Source organism: Armigeres subalbatus, chromosome 2, assembly GCF_024139115.2.
Source record: "Armigeres subalbatus isolate Guangzhou_Male chromosome 2, GZ_Asu_2, whole genome shotgun sequence".
In the NCBI taxonomy this organism is placed as follows: Eukaryota; Metazoa; Arthropoda; class Insecta; order Diptera; family Culicidae; genus Armigeres; species Armigeres subalbatus.
In genome coordinates this window covers 97473299-97486308 of record NC_085140.1, presented here as the reverse complement: position 1 = coordinate 97486308, position 13010 = coordinate 97473299, and the positions used below count along the sequence as shown (strand labels likewise).

Genomic DNA, 13010 nt, shown 5'->3' with positions numbered 1-13010 from the left:
TGCTTTCTGGGGAAATTTTATCTTAAACTTATATTGCAAGAGATTTTTCGTGTGTTTCGTTATAAAAAATAGTTTGTATCAACAAAAAAGGACTAAACAGATATTTTTTGCACTTCAATCGTGGGTTGTTTTAACTACATCTATCGCATTAGTCACATCTATACTAGCAAAATAGCAGCAGATATATAGCGAGTTTTGTTCACTTTCTAGTCACTTTTATTATTTAGGTAGGTGAGATAAAGTCATGTCAAGGATTCATTTAATGCGTAACATTTTATTGATCTTCCACTCATTTGATCCGCTTCAAAAATTGATGTGCTTCTTTAAGTTAAGAGAGATTATGAATTTGATTTAAGTAGTTCTTAAGTTTTAATCTTAAGCAAAAACCTATGTACAAATCTATTGTGTCGCCTTTTTAAGAAATGAGCTGTTTTAACTGAAGATGAAATGTCTCATAAACCGCTTAAAGTCGTGCACTTTTTGAGTGTAAAAAATAATCACATCGCTCACTCTTCTAAACAACTTTCTACTCTAACTTATTAATTCATATTAACTAGAGCCATCTACCATCCTACAAGCTTCTTCACATTTACATCTTGCTGCACTACTCCGCTGCCCAACAGCCACTGTGCTGTGTTATGATAGATTGCTATTTACTTTCCTGGCATTGCGATTCCGATTTATAACATTTTGTTCAAACTTCCATTAAAAATTTAATGCAATAAAATATTAAAAATAATTTTTGGTTCAAAAGTGTTGCTTTCGTTCAGTGTCTGTGTGTGTACGCGCGAACCGATTCGCGCTCGAAGCTCTTTGTTACTGCACCCGATTCGAAGGGTCGGTGTCTTGGCCAATCGGGAAAGCAGCGTGCTGCCACCTTCTGGTTCGGCCAAACGTCCGAATCAATCCGCGAAAGCTTTTCTGGACCGAATCGGACTCGAAAGCTTCTTTGCACTGATAGAAATTTTGCTGCTCATGTCACGTTACTAACGTGTTAAAATTTAGTCAGGGTTTTAATTAATTACATTAATCTAGGATTAAAATAAAAAGTTTATCATTTTCCTACTGATAAGAACGAAAAAATGCAACATTCGAGAGCCCGATAAAAGAGACACATTGTAAGGATTGCGAGATTGGGGCAGCTTTCTTCCCACATTTCAGGGAAGAAAGTGCATTCTAAACTATAAAAGCATTCTCCAGCTAAGAAGAACCATTCTACTAAATTAATACAAAAACAGAGAGAGTCTTACTTAAACTAACATCTTAGGAAACTAGTGGCCTCGGTGTAACCATGGGTGGCAGTCCCAGGGCCGCCGGGGGTCCGACCGGTTCATCACCGCCTATCGACGAGTTGGCCGTTTTAGCTGGCGAAACGATGGGCGATGGTGCCGAGGTGTGGGAAGTGTGGCTGCTGCTGGTGCTGCCCACTGGCGAAGAGGACGCAGACATTGCACTCGGGGCCGGTACCAAAAGACCACCGCCGGACGACTGCAGCTGATGATGGTGCTGATGCTGGAGCAGGTTGTTGTGCTGCTGCTGATGGTGGAGATGGTGATGCGATGGGATAGCTGCCGTGCTGGTACCATTGGCTGGGCTCCTGTTGCTTCCGGTGATGATTGGATCGGGACCGACGGTTAGCATTTTTTGCGAAGATGAGGAGGAGTTGGGTGAAACCGACGAGGCGGGATTGGCGAATAGGACACCCTCGTACTGGACACCGTTGAATTCCATTGAGACTACCAGCTGCTGGTCGCCTTTGGAGGCATCACCTGAAATTTTGAATGGAATAAATTGATACATTAGTTTAGCAGAATATGGTTTAGAACCAAATATATCGACCATCGACGTCAACAATACAAAAACGAATTGAGTTGACTGTTCTACGCATCAAATGCTTCAGCCAAGCAAGTCTTAGGGACAGCAGATTGTGATTGATTCACACTCTATACAAATCCGCCCAGCCCGTTGTTGAGGGCATGGCGTGCGATCCTCTTGTTTAATAAACAATGTGCACTCGCTTGACAGATTGGACAAATCAAGCATCCGAAAGATATTCAATTTGAAAAAAAGAGCTAACCGCGGTGGAAATTGGTACTCGGATTCTGATGGCTTTTCCGCAAACGTGACCTTTAAGTGGTCTTGTTGTGTAGGGGTTATCACGCCTATCTAGAGAGTAGGAGGTTGAGGGTTCGAGTCCCTCCAAGACACGTGGCTTCTTTTTCGCAAATTTCATATCAGTTTGTCCATTCCAAACATGTGCTGTGCATGAACAGCCAAGATATTTAACAACAAAATGATTTTCGTACGACCGAGTTGCCGAATAATATGCAATCTACCGTTTTGTTTAGTTTTACCATTGAGTGTATTTAGGGTAGCTTGTCTATCGTCTTGTGCTATTTACCCACTATGCTTTATTTTGTTTTGGTATGGCAACATACACCATCACTGTGTTTTGTAAATAATTTAGTTCAAATAATTTTTTAGATTGCATTTGTTGTATGTAGTTTTGTTTTGTTGAATATAAATTTTAGTACGCGTTCATTTAATGTTTTGAATATTGTACCGCTCGAAAAAAAAATCTGCTCTGGCGATTAAATATAATCGCCATCGAGTAATCGTAAAAGAGTGTTGTTTGTTTTTAGTTCTCATCCTGTGTTCACTTATGAGACTGTTATAACTAAGTTATAACTTTTTATCGTATTTGATTGATCATTTTTGAAATTGTCTTTCAGATTATGGACAACATTTTACAGGCTGTTAAAATAAGGTATGCATCCAGTAATACCGTTTACCATTGTTTGTACGGCTATTACTATCTTGGTTACAATCGAGTTGTTTTAGCAAGGATCTACAAAAAGCACCAATCTACCTACAACCATCGCCACTTGGTTTAAAAAATATGAGGCTGATGGAGTGTTCGAGCGTAAACAACGGGTCAAAGTTTTCAAACGGTTCGATTCCACTCAACGGCAATGGTTGTATAGAGAACGACCTGTTTTACTCCTAGACGAAGCAAAGGATTTATTTCAGCGCGAATTCAATGATTATTTTCATTAGCTCTGCTTCTATTTGCCAGATTTTGCACGAGGAAGGGTTCTCATGGACAGTTTTGGAACGAAGAGCAATTCAATTGAGAGCCACGGATATTCAAAGATTCTTCAAGTAGGCGCTTGTTGAACTAAGTAACCATAATAATTAAGGAAAGTTTGACATAATAAGATTTTTTCATTCTGTTCTCAACATCCAAACGAACAATTTGATCGACTAGTATACTAGTATCGAGTAGTATACTAATTACAATAGGTTATGGGCCATTTTTAATAGAAGATTCAAGATTCATTTTGTCTTTTTCAAAACTTTCTAAATGGATGGAAGCAAATTTTGCGTTGAGAAGCTACGAAGTGGAGGCTACGAAAGTTGGAGACTCAAGGTCAAGATGCTACTGATCCGTAAGAATCTGTGGAAATATGTCAATGAGGCCGCCCCTGAACTTCTGATGGATCCATGGAAGGAATGAGAAGCAAGAACTCGTGCCACGATTACTCTACTTGTCGACGATAGCCAACACCCTCTCATCAGAAATTGCAAGACACCAAGCGAAACGTGGGAAGCACTTGAAGCCCACCACCAGAAGGCCACAATGTGCACCACAGTCTCTGTACTGAAGAAACTATGCAAGGCGCCGAAGTATCGGGATGATGGCGATATGGAAGGTCACCTATTTAGAATGGATGAGTTGTTCGCAAGTCCATCAAACGCTGGACAAGTGTCTGGACTGGACAACCAATTCTCAAAGTTGCGATGGTGCATGAAGAGCTGAAGAGCATGCCGGACTCTTTCGATACTCTAACTACAGCACTTGAAATCCGATCCGATCAAGCACTAACTATGGATTTGGTTAAAAGAAAGCTGCTTGATGAAGCTTAATAACTGGAGAAAAGTTCGGGAGTATCCATCACTTTGACCGACGGTAACGAGACATACGTGAAGGGTATCGGTTCCGGTTAACTGTTATGCTCTAATGATCAAGGCAAATAAAATGAAATTGAATTGTCCGATGTATACTACGTTCCTGAGTTGGAGTCAAACCTTATATCAGTAAGCAGATTATTTGACAAAGAAGCAGAAGTCTATTTTACGAAGTTCAGTGGGTGTCTTATCAAGAGCAGGGGAAGCGTTGCAGCCGTCACACGTAAAGCCAGTAGACTGTTCTACCTGGAATTAGCAAAGCAACAAGAAATGCATGCAGTTGAACATCCACATGATTGTATCCATATTGTATCGTCCAAGCTACGAATGACATAGTGATTAGTAGAGATGCGCGGTTCATTGAAAAGGCAGAAGCAGATAATCATAAAAGTAAACCATTCCCAACAGTCGTAGAGTATCAGTCGAATATTTATCATGACACGCCAGAAGCAAATGAGCCGATTCCAGATAATGAGGATGAGGATGTTGATCATACTTTTGAGGGAAGGAATTTTCAACGTCTTCCGATTCAAGTTTGTATGATTCAACCTGTGAAATAGAAGACGATGTGAATGAAATTGAAATAGTAACGCCACGATCAAGCCGCAGCATAAGAGAAAAATTGCCTCAGCGTTTCCGTGAGCACAACGGGCATGGTGCGGAAAATTGATCCAGAGCCAAGAACGTACAAGGAAGCGATTGAAAGCCAAGAAGCAGAACTGTGGGTGGCAGCAATGAACGATGAAATGAAATCCCTGACTGAAAACCAAACTTGGACCCTGACGAACTTACCCGAAAATCGCAAAGTCGTGGGCTGTAAATGGATTTTCAAGCGCAAACTCGACGAGGATGGGATCATCGTACGGTACAAGGCCCGTTTGGTGGCTCAAGGTTTTTCTCAAATGTACGGGACAAATTTCGACGAATTGTTCGCTCCAGTAGTTCGCCAAGTAACTTTCAAAACTTTGCTGACAGTTGCAGGCCAGAGGAACATGTTGATGAAACACGCTGATGTGAAAACAGCGTATCTACATGGAGAAATGGAAGAAGCAGTTTACATGAAACAACCGCCTGGATATACATCAGCACATTCTAATGCCGTATGTTTGCTCCATAAAGGTCTGTATGGACTTTGACAAGCCGGATGTATTTGGAACAAGAAGATTGATAGTGTTCTCAAGAAGATGAACTTCGTACAGTCCAGTCCGAACGATCCATGTCTTTATATGCGAAGCAGCAGAAAAGGAAACATATATCTCGTGATTTATGTGGAAGAAATCGTTATTGTGTGTTACAACGAAGAGGAGTACGCGAACATCATGAAAGACTTGAATATGCATTTCACCGTTACTTTTTGGGCAACATCAAGCATTTTCTCGGCATTCAAGTACAGTACGATTGTAAGTCGTTTTCGCTTAATCAAAAGTCGTATATTCAGAAGCTGTTACTAAGGTTTGGAATGGAACAAGCCAAAACATCAAAGTATCCCCTAAATCCAGGCCACCTATGTAAAACAAAAGGAGGAGCAAGAAAAATTATCAAACATTCATCAATACGACAGTTTAATAGGAAGTCTGTTATACGTGGTTGCAAGTACTCGACCAGACGTAGCAGTATCAGTATCAATTTTGGGACGCTCAGTTAGTGCACCCTCACAAGCTGATTGGACAGAAACATGTTCTTCGTTACCTGAAGTCAACTTTGGATCTCAATCTGGTATCAGAACAATTCTGTTTAGAAGTTTATGTAGATGCAGATTGGGCAAGCGATGCAGTTAACCGAAAATGGGCCTATATTTTGGACATCACGTTAGCAAACCTGCATTGCACTAAGTAGTACTGAAGCTGAATTCGTACCGTTAGCTGAATATCGTCAAGAATTTAAATGGATCGTACGATTGCTTCAAGATTTTTCCGTAGATGTACATTATCATGTGGTATTATCAATTATTGAACTGGAGTTTTCGGGGTTTCGATTCAACACCCCCTTCGGTCTTTGTCAAAAGGACTCAAAAGCCTGTTTTAAACTTTATGCTGTTAGGTCAAACTGGTTACGCGGTCCAAATATTTGTAAAGGATTAACAGAATATCTTTGGATTGTCAGCTTTGTAAAAGTTTTGCATCAACTTTCGTAGGTACTGTGTTTCGTTTGCTAGATTTGTCTTGAAAAATCGTGAAATTGTTCGAAGGGGAGCTCTTTGTCCAAAGAAACTTACCTAATCAGTGTCCACACCAGGCATTGAAAGCGTGAGTGAAGTGGACGAGCATTGATCTAATTCTAAGGTGACCAGACGTCCCGCGTTTCGCGGGACAGTCCCGCATTTTCGCCATTTGTCCCGCGCTGAAAAGTGTCCCGCGAAATGTCCCGCGTTTCACTTATTTCAAGATAATGTCCCGCGAAATAAAGAAAAATTGATAAAACAGCAGTAATTTAGTAAACGTTCTTCAAGAACTTATAAGATTTTGAAAATTTATTATATTGATTAATGGCATGCGTTTTTTAAGACTATATTTTGGATTAGTAGCAGAAATGTTGAAATAAGAAGACACGTCTGTGTCTATTAACTCAGGCTTGCCATCAACTCCTCGCCGAGTGCAATGAGCAAGAGTCAGAGTTCTTTTGATAAGCAGATATTAGCATCAAAACTCACAACAATGAGCATCATCATTCCCCAGTTTGTGCGTCGCAAAACAAGATCAAAGTTGTCGTTCATCTTTTTCTTGTGGAGCGCGTCACTTACTCTTACTCACACTCAAAATAGCCTCTACGATTTTCGTCACATACAAAGTTTGCTCTTTGTAACGGAACACCCATCATACTTAACGAAGAGCAATCAATTTTTTTCCCTGAAGAAGACATCGAACCCTATGCCGAAACGTTGGACAAAATTTAAAAATTTGTTCTAATAAATCAGACTGCATAGCCAAAAAATCTCGAAAATCAACACTACGTAGAAGTCAACAACTAGAAATAATAAAAAAATAACAATGCTCATTTCGCTCAGATTATGGCTCGATTAACTCAAGATCTCTGAATGTAGGATCCCTAGCTCAACAATTTCAACTCACATCGTGTTCGTATGTCGTTATTATTTCAGTAAAAACTTCACTTGAAATCTGAGCAAGTTCGATGAATTTGATGGATTTTTTTTTGTTTCAAGCTTATAGAAAAATTTATTATAAATCGTCTGTCAGTTTGCGAGGAAAAATAAAAAAATGAATTGTATCTCACATCAAATGAATCTTGAAATAGTTTAGCGTAATTGATTTTTATAATAAAATACTTAGTATACGAGAAAGGCAAAACCTGAGTAAGATGTAGGAATTTTAATTAAATTAGAGCGCCCACCTAATTACATAAAACGAATAATACGATCACTTTGAATGTTAGCAAAATGAATCATGTAACCAATACAAATAAGTTTAACCTTCAAGAACTCGCACCGTTGTAAAAAGTTGAACAGATTCATTCACAGCAGGCAGGGGTGGGATTGCGTGACGAGTACAAGAGGGGTTTATCAAATTTTAAAGTTTTGACTTTAGCACGTTTTTGAATAAAAAAAAGGATTTTAAAAAAATGTCCCGCGCTGGCATAAAATATATCTGGTCACTTTATCTAATTCAATCATAGCATCCTTTGCCACTGATTGAACAGCCTTGCTCAGATGCACGGTATACAGAAAACAAGGTAGGCTCGTTAGAAAAATGACACTTCGAATGTGACGCATATTTTATCGCCACATGTTGGAGTACAAAAGTAAGCATGCTGCGACCGTATAGCATCGTCTCGGTCCAGCTTGTGCGAAGATAGCAGGGACGTCACATGTTTACATTCAAACTGAATGTTTACATACGTGATGAGCCTGCCTTGTTTTTTGTATGCCGTGGCTCAGATGGATACCAAACAACGATTATGAGCGATCGTTGCTGCGTAAACAACGAGCAACAGAGTTCGCCAAGCCAAACTTGGTATGGTATCCAGGGAAGCTACGACTGGATCATTTGTGTTACGCTTGCTCTACTAGAATAAAACCAAAACACATCAGGTGTTCTGCTTTATTCACTCTGCTTTCAAGTTGCTGGGATGGAGGAGAGAAAGTATCGAAGCTTCCCATGCAGTGTATCAGAGTTCCAATCTCATAGCGGATTTAATTTTCTCAATGTCTGAAAAGAGTTTTTTAACAGCGTATGGTAACAACACTCATTGTTAGGTTACCAAGTGATTTGTCTCGCTCAGTTGTCTCCCATTGGTGAGCGATGAAGATCTTTAAACTTTGAATCAACGAACGCCTAATTTCAACGATCTAGAGAGCATCAGCGATTAGGCCGCAGTAGAGCATCAAGTTGGCATGAATTTAGCCGATTTTTACTCATGATCTGATTTTTTTCAATGCCTGGTCCACACTCAACCCAAGAAACATTACCGCACGATGCAAAAACTTTAAAGAATAATTCCAGATCTTTCTCAATATATCGTCAACGGCATTCGCTGCCACTGAAATTTCTCCACAATAATCGAAAGATTTTTGGTATTTGAAATTCTTTACGTTCTACACGCAAAAAAATATTGCAGTTGAAACTACCATTCCGAGGGTTATTTTAAGAATATGCACCGACGATTTTCAGCAGATAACAAACCCGTTTGATTTTACCATGCGCGCAGTAAAAATCAACTGTGGCCAATGCGGAATGTTGTCACATGAACAGTAAAAGTGGTGAATTTCTCTTAAATCATGGTAAAATATACTGAAATTCCATGGTAGTTTTGAAAACAGAGTCTACAAAATAGTAGTTTTTACCGCGGTAGTTGCAGTGAATTTGAACTTTCCGTTATATTGTTCCTGGCATGGGGAACTTGACTGAGTTTCATAAGATGAGCCATCTTTCGATTCCAAACAAACGGTGTTTTCTGAACATACATCGTATTCAATTGAATGCAAATTCAATACTTCATCCCCTTTATCTTCATTTTGGAACGTAACGTTCCCGTTTTCTGAGTAAAACATTATGACGGAGAGTAGATGGGTTCGGTGTTTTACATCAGCGTCGCTAGGGGAGATCTGACTAAGGAGCTTGCTCTTCCTTCTAGCTAAAAGTTAAGGACGGCTGCCGAGGCAGTCTGTAAAGCCCGCACTGAGGATAGTGGTCGTAAGATTTTCTACGACCAAACTTATGAGAATATTTCATAAGAATAGAACTATGAAAATCTTAAGATCTTATTTCAGTCAAATCTATCTTTTTATTAGATATCCAACAAAACCATCTGTCAGCCGGGGAGCTTGATTATGAGCTCCTACTACGAAATGTCGTCATTGCGGATGACGAATCGCGTTGCAAACGTCGTAGAAGATTAAAACAAATATTGAAAAATGAACGGGAAGGTTTCGAATTCATAATCCATTACGATCAAGATCCCGAGATCGGTCTTGTGGCATGTAGAGCATGAAATAATCACCTTCACGAAGCAACTTCGGACCGAATATTGACAAATGTCGCATGACTATTCAAAACATAGAATGACTTACTCAGTTTTCTTCTTCACATATTCATTCATTTGATTGGTACTGAAAATGGTCACTGCGTTTAAAGAAAACATAATTGGCCTTGATTATGTTGACTTTTGGCACTAAAATTGTCCCTCAGCTTAACATCCGAGTCGGATTTATGTGAGTAATTGTTGAAATCATCATTTAAGTGTTTAGTTTTACAGTAATTTATTAGTTTACGAAATCTAAATAAATATTCACTGACTGATATTTGATCGGAAATTGTCAATGTTCAGTCGAATATGAATATGTACAAAGTAAGGGCTCTACTACCTACTAGGTATTTATTACGGGAACACGAACAATAGTCAAAATTCACAAGAGGAAGTTACATGTAAAGCACGCTTGTTGCATGTGGGTCATCGGCGCGCCATGCCCATGGTGAAAAACCATGCCATCGGCGATATGAAAATACAAGCCAGGAAATCATTTTGCAGTGTGCTGGACTTGTTTTCGGAGCATTTTTGGTCAGAGGATGTTTTCTTTGGGAACTCGGAAGAAGACTCTGAGAATGAATCTGACTTGCTTGATGAAGCTGTGGGAGGGATAGAAGAGCAACCAGTGCCGAATCCACCGGAGTTTTTCGGATGCAAACCGAGCGAACTCAGTATGTTACCACCGAACAGTTCAACCAAGCCATGACTGATATCGGGAGCCTAATCAAAGCATTAGCCCCTCAAATCGATGGTTTGAGAGATGAAATGCGATCAAACCCGCCACCACCAAAGCCAAACAATTTCAATGACAATAATCCCTCCCGTCAACGGCCGGTAGAACCAGAAGAAGTCCCAACTGCATCCACCGTGAGTTGGGCTAACTTCGATAAAGGTGCTAGGCCTTCAGTAGCACCAAAAGTCTCATTCAAAAGAAGTGTAGCTCTACCACTATTGGTGGAGACGTGCTAAACAGCTCCATTCAACAGAGGCTGGATGATATTTCGTTCACGCCCTCTACTCCTTCCTGGTAACTCTCAGAGCGCTACAAATTCGACCCCACCTGCAGTTCGGTATGTTTAACGACCTTACCCTGCTACATCGCAGCGTAGCCTTTCGCTTTGTCGCAATGGAAGATAAAAAAAAATATTCTGGAACCGACCAAGGTCTGAATGAATTTTTGTCACACATTCATCAGTTGGCTATATCAAAGCATAATTCAGCCGACGATTTATTCGATTCGGCAATAGCTTTGTTTGAGGGTGCTGCTCTGAGTTGGTACTCGGCTCGCCGTAATCAAAATACGCTTTTCGGTTGGACTCATTTAGTTAATGAGCTCAAAAGTGAGTTTCGACACCCGGATTAAGACTCAGTACTCCGCACCAAAATCTATCAAACACGACAGCAAAAAGGAGAATCATGCATAATCAACAATACCGAAAACACAAGCGGCAGGGGGTCCAAAACATTCTACCCTCGGAATAAATCCTATGACCAGCATGGTTCTCCGAATCAAACATCGGAATATTCAATACTCAATGTTAATAGTCAAAGGGCAGCACAGCCCAAACCTCCTAACGGACGGAATGACTCTAGGAATCAAGGCAAATAGACGGGAATTCCCTCGACTCCAAAAGATATGCCCGCAGGACCTAGCCAGTCGAGTGCTTTGTTGAAAATGGTGTCTAATTACTCACCTCCGTCAAATGATGAATGTTTCAATTGCGGGGAGGAACATGGCCTCACAGAGTATTCTATGGAGCATGTGGCTTTAAAGGATTTCCAAAGATTGAAACAAAAGGATTACAACACAGAACGCATTTTCTCTCACTTAGACTTGCATCAATCAGACAAAAACTGCCATGCTAATAACCGCATCGCGTGATGGAGCATTACATAATGATATCTATCATCAGAAATATTTAAAATCTGAGATTTAAAATCAGATTTATAAAAAACCATATGAAATAAAATACGGTGGAAAAAATAATCGGTGCTTCTAAAATCCTTCGGCGGCGCGGGGATAACTTTGCATGCAAAACCAACAACAATATCAGTTGTTTTATGTTTGTTGAATAAAGAAGTGGAGTGGCACCTATTTTGACATAGAGATTTTTTTTTCCAATTCACTATAAAAACGAACTTACCTCGACTGATCAGCTTGAACTGCATTCCCATAATTCCACTGGTCACTGCCGCCGCCGCCGCAGACGAAGTCCCGCATGACTCACGTGGCGACGAACCCGATCGGTTCGGGCGCTCATGGCTGGTACTTGTATCACTGCATCCGTTGTCCATACCGGTCGTCCCGCTAAGCCGGTCTCCGTTCTGTTGGCGGCCACTGTTCTGCTGTTCCTGTTCTTGTTGCCGTTGCTCTTGCTGCTTCTGAAGTTCCCGTTCCCGCTGCAGTTGTTCGCGTTGTTCTCTTTCGCGCTGCTGCAGCTGTTGTGCCTGCTGTTGGTGGTGCAGTAGCTGTTCGCGCTGGAGCTGTTCCAGCTGCAACTGCTGTTGGCGCTTCAGTTTGTCGGCGCTGTCGCACCGTTCTCGCTCCAGTAGGCTAAGGTTTAGGCTCGCCAAATGGTTCACCTGTGCTTGTTCGCGTTCTCGTTGGGCCGCGGCCAGGGCTGCAGCGTGTTCGGTGATTCTGTTCAGTGCGAGCGGGTGGGCATCCTCGGCCATGGACATATCTTCGTCTTCTTCCTCTTCCTCCTCGTCGTGGATATCGTCGTCATCGTGGTGGCGAAGACCATTTTCGCCGCGCAGATTGATGGGAGTTCCGTCCGAGCGGGCGTCATCTTCATCGTGGGAGGAGAGGTTCAGCTTCTGGGGTGTGACGGAGCGCGCGTGCAGTTGAGGGTGTTGTTGCTGCTGTTGTTGTTGAAGTTGGGCGGCGACGGCTGCGATCGAGTTGTTGTTGCTGCGTTTGGCCGGTGGCATGCCACTGTGGTAGTCGCGGCCCGTGGAACGATCCGAGGTGAAGTCCATAGGGTGATCCCGTTCGCGCTTGATCGACATGTGATGCGGTGGCGATTCGGCCAGGTTCAGTGCTTCCCTGTTGTAATGGAAGAGACTTGAGGTGAGATGAGTCGTTAAAATCGGTTGACATGTTGGTTGGGAAGATTGATGGAGAACGATGGCTTACCTCTGCATCTCCGGTGGGCTGGTGTTGAGCGAGTTCGGTGGGCTGGTGTTGTTGTTGTACATGCTCCAGAGCGCAACGCGGGACATTTCCAGCGCATTGAGTGCATCCCGCGGGGTCATTTGATGTTCCGGGCTCTGTTCGCGTTTCATCTCCTTGGGCTGGAACAGTTTGATGTAATCAAGCATGCGCTGTTCGAACTCCGCTGGGAGAATGTTGGGAATTTGGCCCACGTTGGGTGCCCCCAGGAGGCGGTGGTGCTGCTGCTGGTTGACGTGGGTAACCAGCGACAGGGGCGACATCTGCTGGATGCCCTGTGGAATGGGCGATCGCTGGACCGAGGGCTGCGTTGGATCGGAGAAGAGAGAAATAACGTGGCTTGTTGTAAGTATTAAGAAAAAATGTGCATGCACACGATCGTCGC

At 41.8% G+C, this 13010-nt stretch overlaps 1 protein-coding gene across 2 annotated transcripts in view; it reads right to left on the bottom strand.

Annotated features, from left to right (window-relative positions):
- Nucleotides 1-254: 254 nt before the first annotated feature.
- LOC134210235 (protein dead ringer) overlaps nucleotides 255-13010 on the bottom strand; it is a 274077-nt gene continuing 261321 nt past the window's right edge. The window contains exons 7-9 of one of the 2 annotated variants that reach the window (XM_062686279.1): nucleotides 12590-12930; nucleotides 11595-12517; nucleotides 255-1769 (exon numbers count right to left, since the gene is read on the bottom strand). In XM_062686279.1, coding sequence (XP_062542263.1) covers nucleotides 1264-1769; nucleotides 11595-12517; nucleotides 12590-12930 — 1770 coding nt within the window. In that variant the 3' untranslated portion in view covers nucleotides 255-1263. The remainder of the gene's footprint in view (nucleotides 1770-11594; nucleotides 12518-12589; nucleotides 12931-13010) is intronic. The other variant, XM_062686280.1, reaches the window with a different exon arrangement.